General features: G+C 43.7%; 2 protein-coding genes across 4 annotated transcripts in view; one reads left to right on the top strand and one right to left on the bottom strand.

The window, feature by feature from the left end:
- The window catches only part of SIDT1 (SID1 transmembrane family member 1), a 77,392-nt gene extending 74,132 nt beyond the window's left edge, over positions 1–3,260 (top strand). For both annotated transcript variants that reach the window (XM_006132924.4, XM_075905064.1), the window contains exon 25: positions 930–3,260. In XM_006132924.4, coding sequence (XP_006132986.2) covers positions 930–992 — 63 coding nt within the window. In that variant the 3' untranslated portion in view covers positions 993–3,260. The remainder of the gene's footprint in view (positions 1–929) is intronic.
- Positions 3,261–3,376: 116 nt separating this feature from the next.
- The window catches only part of USF3 (upstream transcription factor family member 3), a 62,890-nt gene continuing 46,152 nt past the window's right edge, over positions 3,377–20,114 (bottom strand). Inside the window, exons 7-8 of one of the 2 annotated variants that reach the window (XM_075904999.1) lie at positions 9,328–19,337; positions 3,377–8,882 (exon numbers count right to left, since the gene is read on the bottom strand). In XM_075904999.1, the coding sequence (XP_075761114.1) occupies positions 12,907–19,337 (6,431 nt within the window). In that variant the 3' untranslated portion in view covers positions 3,377–8,882; positions 9,328–12,906. Of the gene's footprint in view, positions 8,883–9,327; positions 19,338–20,114 lie in introns of those variants that run through there. The other variant, XM_075905005.1, reaches the window with a different exon arrangement.

The following is a 20,114-nucleotide window of genomic DNA, read 5'->3' as shown; positions in this document are numbered from 1 at the left end:
CAAAGAGACTGAGAGAAATCACATCGCGTACCTGAGACCCTAAGTGCCATGCCCTATTGGAGTTTTGTTACCCATTACGTTCTGTTCCTGAGATGGAGCCAGAGATGTGACTCTTAAGCCTAAAAGGGCAAAGGTTAATTTTCAGCTGTTCAGATGTGACTGTGCCTTTAGACAGTGAGGGCACATGCTGGCGGGCACACATTCAGGGGAATGGGGTTCAGCGTGCCTTTGCAATGACCAGGTTTATGAAGATTAAAAAGCTATGTGCTGAGGTGTGTTAAAGCATAACAGGTGCCGATGTGTGAACTTCTGCCGCTTTGAGATTTCATTTTATTTTTGCAGGTCACACTTTGAACATGAGCCTGTCCACCCTCTAATCTTGAGTCTTGCCCAGACCTGGAAAGCGCTCCTCTCTCTTGAGGGGAGAGTTCAGTCTCCACAACCCATTTGGGCCGCAGCCTCTCGGCTGAGGCAACTAAGGTTACGTCTACACAGCAGAGACAAAGCCGAAATAAACTGCACAGCTGGAGCTATGTCAATGGCGTAGCTAAAGTTGAACTAGCTTAACTTGGCTTTTGGTGCTGTCTACCTCAGACTTCCTGCTGCGTAGAGCACTCTCCCTCCGACTTCCCTTCCTCCCCGTGAAATGAGGGTTGCAGCAGTCAGAGTAAGGAGTCCTCCAGCTCGACATGATTTCGACATTTTGTCCAAGTAACTGCTTGTAGTGTAGATGTGATAACGCTGCTGTGTAAACATAGCTGAGGAGGCCAAGTAGTGCCAATTCCAATGGTTTTTTTTGTGAAGGGAGCACCTGTGTCACTGGGAGGAAGAGGCCTGAGCTCCCCCCTGCCCTGCCAGGCAGCTGCCTGTTACAGCAATCACATGCCGCATACTGATCTCTCCCTCTGGCTTGTGTGTTCTCATTTCAGGTTCTGTTAACGCTGGATGATGACCTGGATTCCGTGCGCAGAGACAAGATCCCTGTATTCTGAATGCCGGGAGGTGGTGGTGGGGGCCTGGCATTCTTGATTCTCCTCTGTGGAGGGAATGGAGCCGGCAGCCAGCACTGTCTGGGGGGAAGAACCTGCCTTTGCACAAACAGCCCCCCAGGTTCAGAGGGAGGAGCAGCTGGATCCCACACCAGCAAATAGGAGGTGGCTGTAATAAATGAAAGCAAGACCTGAAGGGTAGACAACCCTGCCTGTTCCTGCTCCTGCCAATCGTTGGATCAGCGTAGCCAGCCAGCATCCTGCGTCCTCTCCCCGCTGGCTGCAGGAAGTCAAGCAGCAGTGAGAAAGCTGTGGCTATGGTGTGTGTTCCTCCAGGGGTGACTCAAACGGTGTTTACATTTTCCTACAACCTCTGCTGCCACCCACCAGTCTGAAGCTGCCCCAGGGAGCAGTGTCTCTCTGCATGGCAACAACCCCAGCAGTGCAGTGGGGACATGAGACTGAGGTGGGGAAGAGCAGCTGAACCTCGCTCTTGAGTCCTTCGCCTACCTTGGAGTTGTATTGCACCTTCTCTTCCATCGCTATGGTCAGCAGGGGCAATGCAGGTTCCCCTCATGTTTACAAGTGTTCCCTTGTGCCCATTGGCCTCTACTATCAACTGGGCTGCTCTCCACCTCTGACCACATCCATGGGTCCCTGCAGCCTGTGCGGGGAAGGTGTTAGCTCTGCCTGGTGCAGGTAGCAAACAAAGGACAGGCACACACCTGTAGCCCTAGTGTTTGGGCTTGAGCTGCTTCAACCTGCAGCTGGAAGAACCTTAGGCCAGTGAAAAGCATCAGGCCCACCAAACTGAAAAGCAACAGCTGTGGGCGATGGGGCACAGCAGCGGGGGCCTTCTACTACCTTCATTGTGGTGGCCCTAAATGTAGATGAGTTTGCTCCTTCCTTGGACTGTGCTTTGGGAGGGGCAGGGGAGAGTTCAGGAGTGGCTCTCAGCTGGAGCTCAGCTTATTGTTGGCTCCCCTCTTGCATCTGAAATGACATCCCCTGTCCTGAGTACCAGTAGCAGTTTTGCACTTGACTTCAGTGAACGCAGGGTCAGGCCCAGAGTGAAGGAACTTAGGAACTGGGGTCTTTCAGAGATGCTGAATTTACAAGCTACCATTTGCACTGGAGGGGAAGTTAGCAAAGCAGGCTCCTAGTGGGAAGGCGGGGGGAATTCTCATCCGAACACTCTCCCCTCAGTCCTGCTGTAGCCATACCACACTGTTGAATTTTTGTAAATAGCTTCTGCTTTTTTACTGTTGCCATAATTGCTACATCAGTTAAAAACACAAACATGGTGTGAAATGTTGCAGGTGCTGTTGCTAACTTTTAATTTTAAAAAATAGTATTAATTAAAGGCCTCCTGTAACTTTTAAAAAAAAGTTACACTGGAGTATGGTTGAATTGTCAAAAGGGGAGCGGGGAGGTAGGTGTATGTAATTCTGTGGCAGCTTTTGCATAGAGGCCATGATCTGCCAGCATTTACTTCTGTGGTGAAGCTGTGCGTGGAGAAGTGTCAGCCCTAGAAGAAGTCACAGGGCCTAGTTGAGATGTACAACCCTACAAATAGAGTTTTTCTAATTCCCAGCCCCTCTGCCTTCACAGGGGGTAGTTCTTACCTTCTGCATTATTCTTGCTAAGAAAAGTGATCCAGACCCCGTGCTGCCCTTACTGAGGCCTGTACAAACAAGCTGCTGGCAGCGGGCATAATTAAGAGCAAAAACGGGCCCTGTTAATGGAACTTTATAAACAAAGCTGGGGCTGCTGGCTGAGCTGGGAGTGATTGTTTCATTTTCACTTAGCCATGTTTTCCTTGTAGGGCCACTGGAATAAAGAACCATCCTGGGGCAGCTAATCTGCTGAATGAGCCTTTTTAGCTTATCACTTCCCAAGTAGACTGACATTTGGCCGTAGATGCTTTCTAAGTGCCAAATGACTCTGTCTGGATATGAGTGGTGGCAAAATCTAATGAAACAGCTTTAGGCGTTCCTTACAAAAATGCTGACTACCGGCCGTGTCCATGGCTTTCAGCTGGAGTTGTGGGTGCTCTTGCGTTAGGTTCCTCCCAAATCAGTGACCCCTTTTGAAAAGATTGGCCGAAAGGTTTGTACAAAGTGGGGGAAAGGGAACTGTTCCTCAGGCAGTTTGTCACTCCTGGCAGTGGAACTTGTTGGACTGTGAATAATCCTCATCTGTTCCAAAACTTCCACCCGGCTCTCACCATGTGTTCTTTGCTAAGAATAAATGACACAGTCCAGGGTCTGCTATGCCCTGCAACAAAGCTGCAGAGGAGGAGAAGGAGATGAAGATGAATGAGGGCAAAACAGGTTCAGGAAGGTTCCCTAATGAGATTTTTTTTTTTTTGCGGGGGGGGGGGGGGGGGGGGGCGCGACACTAAGACTCCCTCATTAACTGCAGTAAGGGTGAGCTCATGAAAACAGCATTGGCTATAGGTCGGGCTATGTCCCAGTGGTGCTACCTCAAGAAGTATCTGAACATCCCTCTACTTTGACTTAATAAAACACCCGCAGAAGGTGAGCCAAGAAAAGCTATTACCTCACCCTGTTTGTCCCACTAATATGTTGGGTCCAAGGTGGTAGCAGCCAACGCCTCAGGCAGAGGGGGATGCTCTGGATGAGCACTGGGACAAGTGGTGGGACTGCTGTCAAGCAGAATAGGTGAAGAGATGCCTTCTCATAGTCTAGCTCAGTGTTTCTTAAATTTAAGAGCAAGGCATACCAAACAATTATTTTTTATGAGGCACACCAAGGATTGTTAGTTGAGGAAAAAGTTACCTGCCCCTTTAAGGGTGGCCATTTTGAATTCTGTTGTTCTCCGTGGAACACAGTTTACGAAACACTGTCCTATACCTTCCAGGGCTCGCTGTACCCTCCAGGCGAACAGCGCAAGGGGAGACTGATGGCCAAAAGCAGCTTCCCTTCAAGGTTCACATACAGGGTGTGTGGTAGGGAGCTTTCACTGCCCTGATAAAGAACCAGCCTTTAGTGGCATCTGTGGACAAAGGAGGTGCTAGAGTCACAAAGGGATTTAGGTGCCTACCTGCTAAGATTTACATGTGTAGCACACCTGCTCAGTACTGCCTAAACCTGGAGATGCCACTTCTGAGCAAAGCTGCCGAAGTCCTGATGAGGCTAAACTGCTGAGACAGACACACCTAAGCCTCAGCGGGCGTCACATGCTAGGTCAAAACTGGTAGGCATGCTCAGCGCATATTCACATTGTAGTCCAGTGGAGAGGTAGGACACACTCCTTGGAGATGCAGCCTCCAACTTGGTCCCCCAACTCCTGGGTGAGTGCTCCCCAGCCCGGGCTCAGGGTAGCACAGCACCCCCACCACCTAGGCTTCGTGTGGGGTTTTTTTGGGTGGGGGAGTTCCTTCCCCTCCCCCCCCCCAAGAAGGGGCTGACGGTTTAGGCACCTAACTCCAGGACAGGATTCACAACTGAGCAACCAGCACCTATGCTGGCCCCTGCATTGTAGGAGGAACTTGTACACCTAACTTCAAGATGTGACAGCAACTGGCTAGCAGGGTGCTGAACTGTTAGGTGTTGTAAATACTCAAGCCAAGTCTTCCTTGTCGTTCCCATCCTGGATACTCTACCCACTAGGTTTTCCCACCTTTTGTTATCTGCCCCTCTTTAAAAAAAACCCATATCCAGTGTTATTTTTCTCAGTTGGATTTATGCTTAGACTTAACAAACAGAAAAGTTGAGAGAAGCTACCACCTGGTGGTTGGAGGGGAAACTTTATAAACTGAAAAGACCAGGGACACAGAAAGAAAGAAAGAAGGGGAAATAACCTGGAATTTGTGCATAAGTGAAACAGTAAGATGGGAACAGGCTCTGCCGTTAGGATTGCTCGGGTAGACTGATGCTGCCACCTGAGCAGTGCAGTAATGTTTTATAGGATAAAGGCTGGCCTTAGTTATGGTCTGAAATGGAACTTCACACTATCCATAAGTAAGTGGAAAAAGCAATAAATGATCTAAGAGGACCCAGATGCAACCCTATGCACAACTACTAATGGAACAGGGGGTTATACAGAAGAACCACAGCTACCTGAAGTCAGTTACTACCAAGGGAGAAGAGTTTATGAGGCCATGTACCTTACAAAGGGACAAGATAATTAAAGCAAGCTTAATTATCCAGGCTGAATATTAAGGAAAACTTTCCTAAGTGTGAGATGTACAAAAGGGAGGAAGGGAGCAGTCTCAAGGGAAGAGGGCAGCCTCCTATTGCTTGGGATATTTAAACTAGACTAAGAAAGTGCTAGCATACATATTATAGGAAACAATCCTGCCCTGCCCCTAAGGGTGGGAAATAAAGAGGAGACCCTATTGATCTTTTCTATCTAGATCTGTATGATTCAATGAGGATTTCATGAGTAAAATTCTACAACCAGCCAATCAGAACGGAAAGCTCTGCTGCCAACATTCCAATCCAGCTTAGCTAAATATAGGAACAAAATGTCAGTCAAATATACGTTGTTATCCAGTCGAGGTCATTTGTGTGCAAGGTGCGTATAGCAAGCAGAGTCTCTCAGTAAGTTCAGCAGCTGTGTTTGTAGCAGCAGCAAGCAAAAGCTGCTCCATCTCATCACACACAATTGCTCGAGGGCCATGACACCTCAGTCACAATGCAATGGCTACTGCTGCCACTAAATACCAAACAGAAGTGGAAGGGCAGAGGAGAAAGCAGCAGAATGAGGCACTGCCTTTCTCACTGGAGAATAGCTGAGAAAAATACAAGAGCTCGCTACAAGTGAGTGTGTCTAAAAACTTCCTGGAATTTCCTGAGCTTCAAATGTTTAAATACTTTAAAAAACCCCAACTAATTTACAACTTTGTTTTTTTCCTAGAACTTGATATACTCTTAAGCATCATCCAAAAACTCAAAGTAAACAGCAATTTATAATTTTTTTAATAAAATACTATAATGTTCATTTCTATACAAATAATTATTACAACCATTAAACAAAATGTTACATTTAACAATAAAAATCTCAGAACTTTGAACAAGATAATGGTTTGGGATATTTACACCTGAATGCAACACATTTGTAAAAAGATGTCAAAATAAACAGAACAAGATCTTATTTACAATTGCAAGATGTTCCTGATCATATTTATTATATATTTCTGCTCTGGATTTTTTTTCCCTTAAAAAATAGTAGTGGGAGTTTCTACTGGGATATAACCAGGTACTTTAGAGCTGTACAATCTGCTACACAGCAGAAAACTCTGAACTAAGTATAAATAAAAATATTACATTGTGGAAAGTAAGAATATATTTTATTACTTTCTTGTGGTGAAATCCATATTGGTGTTCCTGCGTGAGAGTGGGAAAATGGGTACTCTACATTAATCATCCCCTGTGAGCAATGCAAGAGGATTGCATGACATAGTTGGAGTTTATAGTAAGACTGGGAAAATGGGAGCATATAGTGAGAGATGGAGAAATAACTAAACTTCTTTTATGTGGAGTAGTTGTGTGTACACACAAACACGGAGCCACTAAAGAAGGCCACCCATTTACAGATACAATGCACTGCAAATGATAACTGTTCTATTATATTTACTCTGCCAATGGCAAATGTGATTATCAGCAAATAAACAATATACTTTACAAGTTGCACACAAAGTAACTGTCATTACCATGAACAGAAGAGGGTTGTGTGACACCGTGGCCTTGTCTGCCCCAGGAAATGTTTTCTAACATTTCCAGCCATTGCTACAACAGGTTCAGCTGTTATTGGTGTTAGAAACTGCAGGAGTGCTAGTGCAGAGATGGTGTTGGCAGCTGCCAGCCTTGTGTGCGATGCAGGCCTGCTCTGACCAGCATTAGACAACCTGAGGCTTAAAAATCTAGTGCTCCCGTCCATGTTACCATGACAACGGGACTAGGGGTAGAAAGAGTGGGAAATATTACCAAAAAATCATAGTGTAGACAATGAATAAGGCCTTTGTACCATTGAACATTAAAACAAACATTGGAGCAATCTGGTAGAAATTGATCTTTGTATACTTTTTTCTCCTCATGCTCCCAAGTAAAAGGGAGATCGATTTAGTACAAGCCAGATCTCCAAAAGGATGAAGAGGGCGAAGGGATGAAGGAGAATCACAACTCTCAGTATTTGGCTAAATATAGCTATACAGAAGAAAACTACAGAAAAATAGTCCACTAGTGATACAGCCTCCGGACCTGGGTCTAAAATGCCTCGGAATAAAATTAAAAGACAACAGTAGGTCAAAATGACAACTTGAGTTCTTTTCTCTGGGTAGTCACTGGGACACTGCCAGAACACCGGCTTTCTGAATAGCACTATGGTCACCTGTCATGGCAGCAGCAGATCACAGCTTTAAAGTGCAGTAGGAAATCTGTGCAAAATTCAGGAGATACTGCACACAGAGCATACCAGAGCATTTTGCAGAGCTGTGTTCTTGCATCTACACAGCAGTTTAGTGATCAGTGCAGAGGAATAGGAATCAAAAGAGTTGTGTTCTGAGTCTGTTATTGACTCAGTCTGTGATTTGGGGAAAATCACTTTTGTGCATGAGGTTTCCCTGGTTACTAAAAATAGGGATAAATACTTGCACATTTTTGTGAGACACTTGGAGACCAACTCTTTCGATGACAATACTAAAGTAGTATTAACTGTGTTGTGAGCTCCATATTGAACCTACGCCGATTCCTCACAATCCCTCACGGGATGCATGTGAAAAGGCTCAAAACAAGGCTCACTCATGTGGGAGAAAAATAATTGAGTTTCAGGGATTATTCTAAACTATATGTTGGGGAAAAATAATTTTTAAATTGCTTCTAAAAATACTCTGTCTTTTTAATTGTCAATAGGAGAAACAGATGCCAAGTGGCTGTTGGTGCCACAGATATTTGATGAGAACATTTGCCTGTAGAAATTCCTATTTATATGTTAACTGAACATGCTGAACTCATGTTGCTATTTAAAAAAGGTGCTCTCAGTTTGCATAATAGCTCTGAAATTCTGGTCTTTGATGTACACTGAAGATATGTAATAATCCTAAAAATAGAGTTACCAAGTCAGTAGAAACCACAGAAGCCCCCTTTCCAAATAAACTCGTCCAGAAAATATGTTTAAGGTTTGCTTTACATCAAAGTCTTCCCATTAATCGGAACCCAAAACATGTCCATGTAAGTGCCACAGGGAAAAAACCACTTATTGCCACTGAAAGTACTTCATATGTTAAGTCCTTCCTCTTGCCTATCCAAAAATGAACAAACACCTTCTCCCAGCTTGCAGGCTAGCTGATGCTGTCTCCCTAAAGCAAAGACATTTTATAGAAAGCATTTGCAGGAACATCACTCCTAGCAGCAGGGCTAGTCCCTTCTCACACTTATACAGTCACAGTTTGGCCCCTCTACTGCTGCATGATATTTAGTTCAGTAGCAAGGTGGGAGAGAGGTGACTGCACTTCTTCACACCATCAACTTTAAAAAAAAAAAAAACCTCCTCTTACAACTGTGAAGCCTGTGACAAACCATTGGCCCTGGGTGTGAACGATAGAATAATTAGGTGCCTTGGGGAGCCTGTGCTCTAAGGCTGCTGCAGAGGATACATATTTACCTTAAGGAAACATACAGAGAAAACTTAGAGCAGAGAAAACACAGGGAAGCTATTGCAAAATAAGCTAGGTTGTGAATTTGAAGCACAGCCGCTACTCCACAGTAGCTCTGTGAAGACAATCTTATTCTGCACTGAATGCCTTTTAAGCTTAACTGCACAGAGGCACTTCTCAGTGCAGAAGAGATTATACGCAGGGAGCAGATGCAGAATAAGTATAACCACTCCTGGCAACGTTGCTGTGTAGACAATGCCCTAGGGGTATGTCTACACTAGCCCCCTAGTCTGATCTAGGGAGGCTAATGAGGGCGACCGAAATTGCAAATGAAGCGTGGGATATTTAAATATCCCGCGCTTCATTAGCATGTTCCCGGCCGGCCACCATTTTAGAAATTGACTAGCCCGAAGTAACTGCCCGCGTCTACACGTGGCAGTGAAATGGGATTCCGAATTAAAGCCCTTAAAATTGAATTAGCTGGTAAACCTCATTCCAGGAGGAATACAGCTAATTCAATTTAGGGCTTTAATTCGGAATCCCGTTTAACTGCTGCGTGTAGATGCGGGCAGTTACTTCGGGTTAGTCAATTTCTAAAAATGGCGACTGGCCAGGAACATGCTAATGAAGCGTGGGATATTTAAATCCCGCACTTCATTTGCAATTTCGGTCACCCTCATTAGCTTCCCTCGATCGAACTAGGGGGCTAGTGTAGACATACCCTAGGGGAGTAAGAGGAGAAATGTCTTAATTCATACAATGCCATCTGAGTACAATAAAAGGTAACACTTCAGTTTGTACCAGTGTCCTAACCATTGTTAATCACACAGCGAGCGATCTGTCAAGACCTAGCACTCGGTTGCCTGTCCCAAAGGACCAGAACTAAGTTACAGCCAGCCAATTCCTGTTGACAGGGTTACACACTAGGGCTACACTTTTTTTCTCATTTACACAAGTGTGAAGCTGGAGTAACTCATTGAAGCCATGTTTTTGTAAATTTGGATTAACTAAGAACAGAATTTGTCTCCCTGCAATTTGGATTTTGATTGCTGTTCCTCTGAACAAGACCACAGGGAGGAAAAGAAAGATAGATTTAGTTCTAGATTGTCACCTTAAAGTAAGTAAGGTGGGCAGTAAAGCCTGAATTCCAGGCATCGATAAGGAATGTATGTTTTGTAATAATCCAGCTGGTCATTGAGAGGTTGCTGCTAGGCAAGCAAGTGCAGAGCCATTTCTCCAGGAAGAAACCTAGGAACCCTTTAAGAGGGAAATCCAGAAAAAGCTGTTTCAGTAGAACAGGCAATCTTTCAGGCCTACAGAACAGGCAATCTTTCAGGCATACAGAACTCCAGGCACCCATTCAGACTGATTAAGCAGTCAAACACTGACCCCTTTTTTTTCCCCAGAAAAAGTATGGAATGCAACAAAACAGCCAATGGATAGTCACCATGTCACTTTCAGAAGCAGAGAGTCTATTATCAAGCTTTCTAAATTTTGTATGTTAGTTTCTTTTCGTGGTTTCTTTTAATAGCAGTTAGCCAATTCCAATACACAGACATTAATATGCCAATTTTAACGTCATAAATGTCAGCAGGATCGGTTGTGTAATATGGCACATACACACACACACTCGGTAGAGTTACAAATTTCTTTTTGAACAAGATGGGCAAAAGATGGAATTTCCCCGTTTTGCACTTGCTAAATAGTTTTCTTCAAAAATCACTATATAGTGACATGGATTATATAGGAACTACTGTGCTTTGTAACTGTGCTGCTGGATTGAGTTCTCTAAAGAGTTTGTGTTTCTTGATAATTACTTTTGAGCCACGTATTGCAGGAAATGTGCAGCTCCTGCCAAGTTACAGGGTCTTTATGTCACTTAAGAAATCTGCACTAACACAGAGGGCCACTCTTTTCTACATTTTTTGTAGGTGGACAGAGAAATGTGTGGGGGAAGTTTAGGTTATTTGTAAAATTACTATTCAAGTTTACAGCCATTCAGAATATGAAAAACAAAAATATTGCCCTGCATCACCTCATTTAATGCTGATAAAACTCCAGTGAAGTTAAACAGTGATATGAATTATTTGCCTTGCCAATTTTACACATTCACTTTGAGACTTTGTAGTGTGAAAACTGCAACCTGAAGCTGTTCAGTACTGTATGAATGCCTGAAATGATGAGTGAAACTAAAGCAACACCTAAGAACTTAAATTAATCCCACTTTATGAATTGTGGCCCAATCCTCTACTGCGTCATCTCTTGTGAGTCACTCATAACTGAGAGTGCCAAATACTACTCCACCAGCACGGCTGTTTTACATTCACTTTTCACAGGCATTTATGCCTACACAGGCAGTCTCTCTTCTCATGACTTTCTGAGGCAGTTTCAATGGCACTGTTCAACAGTATGAAACTTGTCCTACTGCACAAGGAAGCCCTTAAGGGACATTACAAGTATTTGAAAACTCCAGACAAACAGTGATTAGCTGAACCTCATAAAGCCCTTATGATGTCCCATCTGTCACAAAGCTGAAACAGGTAGAAATTCCTACCTGGATCGAATGTCTTGATGGACTGGGCTGTTATGCTTCACAGCCACGATGGAATATGGCCTGGCCTCCCCCATCCCTCGAGCATTTGGTGGCAGATACAGGAAGAGATTTTGCTGCAGCGTTCAGGAGCAGGACTATGAAGCACTGTACAGCTCAGTGTACCTAGCACTGCTTGAGGCATATTGCCTCTATCTGGTCTGCACAGGCTGGATGCCTCAGAGAAACTCAGGCTGTTACGCCTCACTGTGGCTACTAAGAGGGGCCCAGCTTGATCCTACACTTTGGGGAAATTGATGGCTGATAAAAGCAAAAATAGGAAAACTTGGAGTGATGGTTTGAGATGAATAAGAAAAAAAGACTTCTGTATTCCTTCAAGAAAATTACGTTGCAGAAGTCGCTAAATAAATATGATAATAACCTGGTTCCGTCCTTATTTGCACTTAATGAAATGAAGCCAAACAGTATACAATTCTCTTGAAAATATTTAAAAAAAAACTCACCTAAACCTCCCCAGTAAACATCATCTGTCCCCCTCCTCCTTCCTGACCAATGACCATGCTCAAATCAGAAAGAACTTCCCTATATGCCTGGTGTTTAAGCACTGACAAATTCACCTCTCTGCCTCATCCACAATCACACTGGCTTAGCTAAAAGGTGCTAATTAAGTGCAAAGTATTAACGTTAAATTAGGCCTTGATCCTGCCATTGACAGAGAGTGGGCAGATTGCTATACCAATCAGGAGCCCTATCATCTTCAGTGAGATTCTGTGTAAGCACTAGTCTGCCCATTTGCTGTGAACTATAGGAAGAGCCCTTAATCCAGAAACATGAAGGAAAGAGGACAGATACAAGGACATGGATTACAAGAAGAAGAGGAGAGAAAAAAAAACTCGTGAAGAAAGTGCTAAACAAGGTATAGAGATGATACCCTGAAATAACTTGCAGCATACAAACAATGGAAAAGATAACAAACATGACTGTTGGCTCTATTTGTGATTACACTAAAAGGGGGCAATAAATTATCTTAACAATTCAGCAGGAACTGATGCTATTTCAAATACAAATCTGAGTAAAATTCTTCTTCACAGAAAGTGAAAGCAAATCACGTTTTAAGCAGGGAAACTGAATATGTAAAAATAACATGTTTTACTGCTTCTCAGAAACTGACTTTGGAAACATACACACCAATTTTTTCCTGATTAAGTCAGCCTTAATTAGAATGTACATGACAAATACCTTTATCAACTAAAACTGGCTTGATACCAACTTGGCTTAAAGACCAGGTATGTGCGAGGCTCTTTAAGATACTTTACAAAAAAAAAAAAAAAAAAAAAAAAAAACTAAACAGGTCACTTTATCTTCTGGACAAGTTAATTAACCAAGAATTAAAATAAAAACTCAAGCACTTCTTTCCTTCAATCTCATCTCCCACAAGGCTAATCTTTTACTTGGTACTTTAGATCCAAGAGCTGAAAGTGTCAGTTATTCTGGAAAGATCAGATTTCTGAATGCTGTAAAATCAGCATTCAATATTTGCACAGCTGTAGGTGTTGCATTCTTACTGTTACTAATAAGAATTGCTATAGGCACTGGTGCTTTAAAGTTAATCAGTGGGTGGATAGACAGTATGTATATACATACAGAAGAACCCACATATATACATACTTTTAGACAAACAGTGATGCTATGAATGGTCTCTTCAAAAACATAACCCTTCAGACTGAATGTCAGTCTATCAGTTTTCATACAGCTGAACTACAATCATGACCTAGAATATGGCTTATGTTGTGGGCAGGTCGGTTTGAGGATTGCTTGGAAGAATCTGAAACTGACGTGTTTGCTATTGAAAGCAAAGGAGACATTGCAGAACCATCTGGAGGAAGAGCTGTGGCTATTTCTGGAAACAAAGATGTTAAGTTAAAATTGGATAAGTGTGACGTATTGGTCATGTGCATTGGTGGCATATCTGGGAGGAGAGGAAAACTTGGCTGAGCAAAACCAACTGGTCTGGGAGGAGATAAAATGGATCCAAATCGATTGTTTAAACCTCCGCTAGTGGGCTTCTCTGTACTTGGATTAGGAAACATTTGATTGGGAAAGTAAGGGATTGAAATGTCATTGGACAGAGTAGGATGAGCAGGAGAATAAGGCGGATAGAAAGATGGCAGTGTATTTTGAGGATCTACTGGAATTAGAGCTGGTGTTCGAGTGGCACTGGGCTGAGTAACTGGTGGAATGAAAGAAGTATTGGCATTTATTGGTGGATTCATACTACCCTCTGGAATAAAAGGGAATCCAAAATTTTGAGACAAAGCATGCTGGTCAGCAGCTGCATTATCATTAGACACTTGAGGGCCATCAGACATAAAACGGACAATGCTGCCTCTTTTTTCTATTGCAGATTGTTGGCGCCCAAGGATCATACTGCCACCGGTAGACAGGGGAAGATGGGGTAGACTAGGGTCAAATACATTTCCATGTCTTTGATTGCCAGATCGATTCCTTTCAGGCTGACGGATTTTAGAACCACCATTATCCTGCAGAGGATGTCTCGATCGTTGAGTAACTGAAGAATTTGGCTGACGAACAGATGGCTGCCCTTGCTCAGCATTCCCATGAGAGATAGCAGGGTGGGGGAGAGCTGGCCGGACAACTCCATGCATGTTGCTAGAAACAGGTGTATTCATGTGGCTCTTGGTTGCATGACTGTCAGTCATTCTCATGGGATTGGATTTCTGTGCAGAAATATTTGGGCTTGTGTTTCGACCCTGAATATCTCCTGAGGAAGAAGAACTTGAAAAAGGAATATTTAAAGAACTATTCCTAGTATTAATTGTGCCCATAGACATGTCACAGCTTTCTCTGTTCTGACCGTCACTATCCCTTCGAATGTGGACATTCTCCCGTGATGGGGGACAATTATATTCGATTGTGGAGGATACACTGCACTGTGTATTTCTCTGATGTTCTGAAAGTGATCTTTGGCTTCCACTAACTTGATCTCCAAGATGAGGGGCAAGTAAACTTTGCATAAAACTTTGGTGGCATGTATTTTCATTGTCCCTTGGTGGAAGAGCATTTCCCGTGGGAATACCCTGAACAGGTTGATAGGACAATCTCTTTTGTCTCTCTATGGGTGGCCCAGTATTATGACTGATTCGAAAAGCTTGTGATTGCATGCCCCTGAGGGATGATACAGTGTTACCAATTTCACTATTTCTTGAGGCTTGTACATCAAAATTGCCTGTTGGCTGTTGGCTGGCCCCATTTGGTTTGAATGTCTGACAATCAGAAAGCCGTTGAACATCTGAGCCAACCACATGGTCTACAGATATACGATTCTGCATGTTATGAATTACCAAACCTTTATTCCTAGAAACATCAAGGTAACTTCTCATTTCCAGCTGGTCTGGGGCCCTAGTGCCTTGAAGGGATATTCCTATTCTCTGTTCTGAATTAGAAGGTGTCTTCCCAATAAGCGCCTCTGCAGAATAACTAGAAACTCTGTTTCTTTCTTGTCTGTGTGGGGCACAGGTCATATCTGATGGCCTGGTTACAATACTTGGCTGGGACACCATTTGTTGCTCTAAGCCCCTGGAGGTCAGAAGTCTCTGCATTTGATTATGTCCAGATACATGTTCGGATGAAACTCCTGAGCCTTGCTGTCTGTTGCCAACATCCTGTTGCTGATGATGCATAATATCCTGATTTAGATGGCTCTGAGGATGGTTATGATGGTTTCTACTTGTTGAAGGGTTTTCACAGTTCTTTTCTGGCTGGGAAGCTCCAAAGTGCTGCTGCATCTGCTGTTGTATTTGCTGGTGGTGGGGATGAGGCTGTCCACTTTTCTGCCGAGTTTGATCATTTCCATGATGCTTCTGCTGTAAAGAAAGTTGGCTGGCTTGGGTTCCCTGGACAAGGCTTCGTTTCTTTTGCATTTGCACCTCTTGCTGCATTGCTCTCTGTTGGTGGACACCGTGGGATTGAGAATGGACTGAGCTCTCTGCATGAGGAACATGGTGCTGCAGCTGATATAAGTGATGCCTCTCTCTCAACTGCCCAGCCTGATGTTGCTTTAAGTATGGGTGGTTACTGTGAAGATGAGATATGCCTTGAACAGATGACACATGTTGTAGAGATTGCAAATGCTGACCTTGCTGCTCTGAAATGGATGGCTGAGAACTGCACTGAACTTCAGTTTGCCTCAAAGCAGATGTCACAAAGTTGTTGTTGGATGGGAATAATCTATTAAGACCATCCGTGTGCCCTTGATTGCTCACTGACACAACTGAATTGGATGAATTAGGAGGGATCTGACTAACCAACATTTGAGTTTGCTCAGCAATCGCGTCTGGTGTTCGGTTCATCAATGCCATGCCTTCAAGTCTGATAGGCGTTGTCTGACACTGCTTCTGCCTCTTTGCTGTAGAAAGCAGAAGGTCCTCTTGGACAGCACGTTTAGCAGAGTCTTTGCGACTTTCATGGTTTTGCTGCTTTAAGTGTGGTTCTTGCATCTGTGGGGGCTGCATCGTGTTTGCCCTAATAGCACTCAATTGATCTTGAGCATATTCAGCCATCATAGCTGATCCTGGAGACTGATTGACGTAGGAACTAGAGGATATGGACAGACTCACTGTGGCAGGAACAGCTGCTGGCTCTGAAGGCTGGGATAAACCTGAGCAACTTACAAGGGGGTGGATGATGCGGCTTTGATGTATGAGATTATTTACACTTAAACTGGTTACATTTGGTGACTGGGAAGTTGAAATCTGTACAGTATTTGAGGTTTCCACTCCTACAGAGCAGTCTGAGTTTTCAACGGCTCTATCAATATTTGTTTGCACTGGATCCTGAGCATGGAATTTGTTTGGTGCTGCTTCCAACTGTCCTAGATTAGCTTTAGCTGCTTGTGGTTTAAAAGGTTGCTGCTCACTTTCCGAAGGTGCAACTTCAGCAGATTTAGAAGCACCATCCCTTAAATTAATTTGCATTTCCCCTCCACTTTTCTCAAGGTTTTCCTGGTCAAAAATAGCTCTTGCGGCAAGAGCTACAATATCAGTTTGCTCTGAAAAAGTGCAACTGTTGCATGTGTTTGTTGATGTGCTGCTGGTAACATCTTCCCTAGTTGTGTCTGGCAACATGGATGCAACTGAGAAGCCACGACTGCTCCCAGAGCTAGTTGACAGCGGAGAGTCCGCTTGCCTGCTACCAACAAGAGAACCGCTAACAACCTCTTGATCAGGAATGCAGGAATGATGTTGCGTGAGAGTGTCACCTTCAGTGTTCATTAACAAAAGTTCCTGCTTCTCAGGCAAATCAACATTTGATTTTACTGATTTAGAATTTTCAGAGGGAAAGTCAGAATGCTCCATCTGAAGAGAAAAGGAGGGTTTTAGCACCGCTGTTCTTTCTTTAGTAAGATCAGACAGCATTTTGGTTAGACCTTGCCCCTCTAATAAGTCTGTGGTTTGCATCTCAATTGATGATTCTTGCCCAACACTGCAGGTCTCTGAAATGCTTTCTGCCTCAGAAGCATGGCCTGTCGTTACACTGTTTTGCGGTGCCGACGCCCCAGAAACCTGAGAAACTGTCACGTGTGCATCAGTGGCAGAGGACATTGGGATGCTGGTAGTAACACATGATCTGGGAGATTTTGGCACCACAGAGTCAGATAATGGGTTATTCTGCAGAAGAGCAGTGGAATCTTTGGAACTTGATGGAACCAGCACAAACTGTTCTGACATCACAGATTCTAGCGGTGATGAACTTGGTACCTCTGCTGAACTCAGCTCTGGTAAACTCACCATCTGCTCAGAGCTCAGAGTCTCTTTGGACTGACAGTCAGAAACGTTTACATCAGTCGGGGCTGCCACGCTGTTGGCTTGTGATACAGCTAAGGCTTCTGATACTACGGGCATGTTTTCAAGCAATCCTTCACTATTTGAATGCTCTGCTGTAACTTCCACATTAGTGCAATCCAGCTTCCCTGCATCTGTGCAAGGATTCATTGGACATGATGTTTTGCTGTTGGCTGCTAAATGTTTTTTAGTACTTGGCTTTTTGTTTGTTCTTTTTGATTTCATGTTTGATGGCAAACTGGCAGAAGATTTTTTTGGAGAAGTGTTTATAGAATCAGAAGCACTGGATAACAATGTTGAACTTTCAGTAGCTATTGAAGATGCAGCAGAAGTTGGTAATGAAACACAGTTAATTGGGGCAATTTGGCTGCTGGGGGCAGTTGTTGGATTAGCAGGCTGACTAAGGGACAGCTGTAAACAGCTTTGTCCAGCCATTTGTGATATGCTCTGATTGAGGTTAGCTAAAGCACCAAATGTGTTGAGGGCAACATTGGTGTTCGGATCTTCGCTAGTGGTAGGTTGAATAATTTGCATAGGAGCTTGATTTGACGCTCCAGATGAGGACATCACAGGTTGCAATGCAAACAGCTGCCCATTCAAAGAAATAGTTTGAGGATGTTGTTGATTTGACATTGTAACTGAAAAAGTTTGTGTAGCGCTAGAAGATGGTAAAGGTGGTGGTCTTGGTAATATATGGACAAGATGCTTCCCTCCAAAAGTTTGTGGCACAGAGGCATTTTGCACAGAACTGCTAGAGCTCACTATTGGACTGGCTCCATTCACAGGAACTCTGAGAGAACCAGGGGTCTGGGCAGAGAGGAGAGGAAGAGAATTCTGATTAGCTGCTTGTATAATTACAATCTGCTGACTAACTGGCTGGCTGGGGACTTCAGCTCTCACCACAGGGGGACATGGAGTAGTGTTAGGAGGTTGGAGAATTATGACATTCTGATTAGCTGGTACTGCAGTAACAGCTGACCCAATTGTCTGAGCCATCTGAATTACCTGCATAGCTGAATTCAAAGGGAAAACGTTTCCTGTTTTAACTTGTGGTTGAGTCATTAATGGCTGAACAGGAACAGATGGGCAAGAGGGCAAGGTAACAACAACTTGTTCAACTGCCTGCCCATCTCCAGGCACAGAAGTGTTCAAACCAATGCTTGGAGCCAAATGTCTGTTATGGGTGGAAGGTATGGTACCAGCACCATTAACTGGTTCGTTTAACAATGCAGTCATAACACTGGATGGTGTCTGGGGTAGTGGCTGAACAGTGTTTCCTGCTAGCTGCAAAGTAGTCCATGTAGTTTGTGTGATTCCAGCTGAAGGAATCCGTGTAAGGCTACTCACGTTTTTCAAATCAGAAGTGCCAACACCTGAAGAGCCGGAAAAAGACCAACAATTGTCTAGTGGACTAGCAGGCAGTGTGCTTATTGCTGTTACAGCCTTAACAGCTTCTACTGCAGAAGTCACAGGAACTCCTGCACTACTTAAGTCGGTACTTTTGAGGCTGTTTACTGAAGGGAAGCTATCAACAATGGAGAATCTCACAGATGGGGTACAAGTGGTATCAGTGGCTGAAACGACAACACTTTCTTGAAAGTCACTCCTAGACTCCTGTAAGCTTGAAGAAGTTACATTCACCTGTTGAACTTGAGAGGCCTCTATGGTGGTGTTAGAGGAAATGCTGATGCCATGCATGGTGGGTTTTTTCATTAACTTGGTGCATTCTTGTCCACTTTTAATTTTGGAAACACTTTGTTCATTCTGTGGTGTGCTACTGGAGGAACACTGTAATTCTTGTTCTGTCTGAGACTGAGAAGCATTCTGTGAGCTTGCAGTAGCAGAGGTAAGCATGCCCTGCTCATTCTCCGAGGTGGAAAGCTCAAGCATATCCTCAGCAGGAACTGGCTGATTGGATGCCAATGGAGAAACTGTGGTCTGAGACCATGGCTTGTTTTCTGTGGGGTAAACACCAGAAATGGTCACAGGAGTCACTAGGTTGCAAGTTCTCTGAACTGGTACAACATTGGCGGTTTGCTTCTGTAAGTTATGACCAACATTAAAAGTAATTCCCTGGACAGATGCCCCTTGGTTATTTCCACCAGGCTGACTCCCATTTGAATAGACAATGATGTTCTTTTGAACCTGATCACTAGGAATAACAACAGAGACCTTTGCACTTTTGAGATTCCCTTTCCAGTGAATTGTGGGATCATCGTACAGGCAAATGTCATTTGCTTTCAATAATTCTATGTATCGCCCATTTTCCTTCTGGAGTTCATCCAACTGTTTCCGGAGCTTTTTTATCTCTTCAGCTGCAAAACAGTAAGAATACAACATTATAGTGGTGTTATTAAAAATGCTGGAAAATATTATTGTCATTTAATTTGAGAAACAGACTCTAGGTGTCCCTGTAATAAATTGTTCATATGACATGCTGTCTCTAAAACTGTACTTATAAATGCTTTTAAATATGGCTAAGTCTCTTTTATAGTAGGCAGACAGAAGCAGCAAAGCAGAGGGAAGAAGGGGTACTTCAAAGGGGCAGCTTCGTGACCCCGGGCTCCATGCTGTGCTGCTGCTTTGAAATGCACAAGAGCCCCCGCTGGGGACTGTTGTACATTTCAAAGTTGGCACGCATGCATGCAGCCCGGAGTCAGTGGGACTTCCCGGGGGCTCTTGTACATTTCAAAGGAGGAATGTGGAAGTGCCTATCGTCTAGTTGAATATTTCCATCAACTACTCAACTAGTAAATTAACAGTTACTTAAAATCCTTACTGTGAACCACATCCAATTTATCAATATTCTTCTTGAACAGAGGACACCAGAACTGGATACAGAATTCCAGCAGCCAAAGAACCAAATACAGAAGTAAAATAACCTGTCTACCCTTACTCAGGATTCTCCTACTTACTCAACCATGAATTATACTAGGTCTTTCGGCCACAGTGTTACACACTGGGAATGCATGTTCAGCTGATTATTCACCATAACCTCCTATAACTCTACTATGCTCAGTGCTTCTCAGGATAGATTCCCCATCCCATAAGTATAGCCTATATTCTTTACATCTAGCCATATTAAAATGCAT

Source organism: Pelodiscus sinensis, chromosome 1 (assembly GCF_049634645.1).
Source record: "Pelodiscus sinensis isolate JC-2024 chromosome 1, ASM4963464v1, whole genome shotgun sequence".
Classification (NCBI taxonomy): Eukaryota; Metazoa; Chordata; order Testudines; family Trionychidae; genus Pelodiscus; species Pelodiscus sinensis.
The sequence above is the reverse complement of the archived record's forward strand: the minus strand, read 5'-3'. Positions and strand labels throughout refer to the sequence as shown.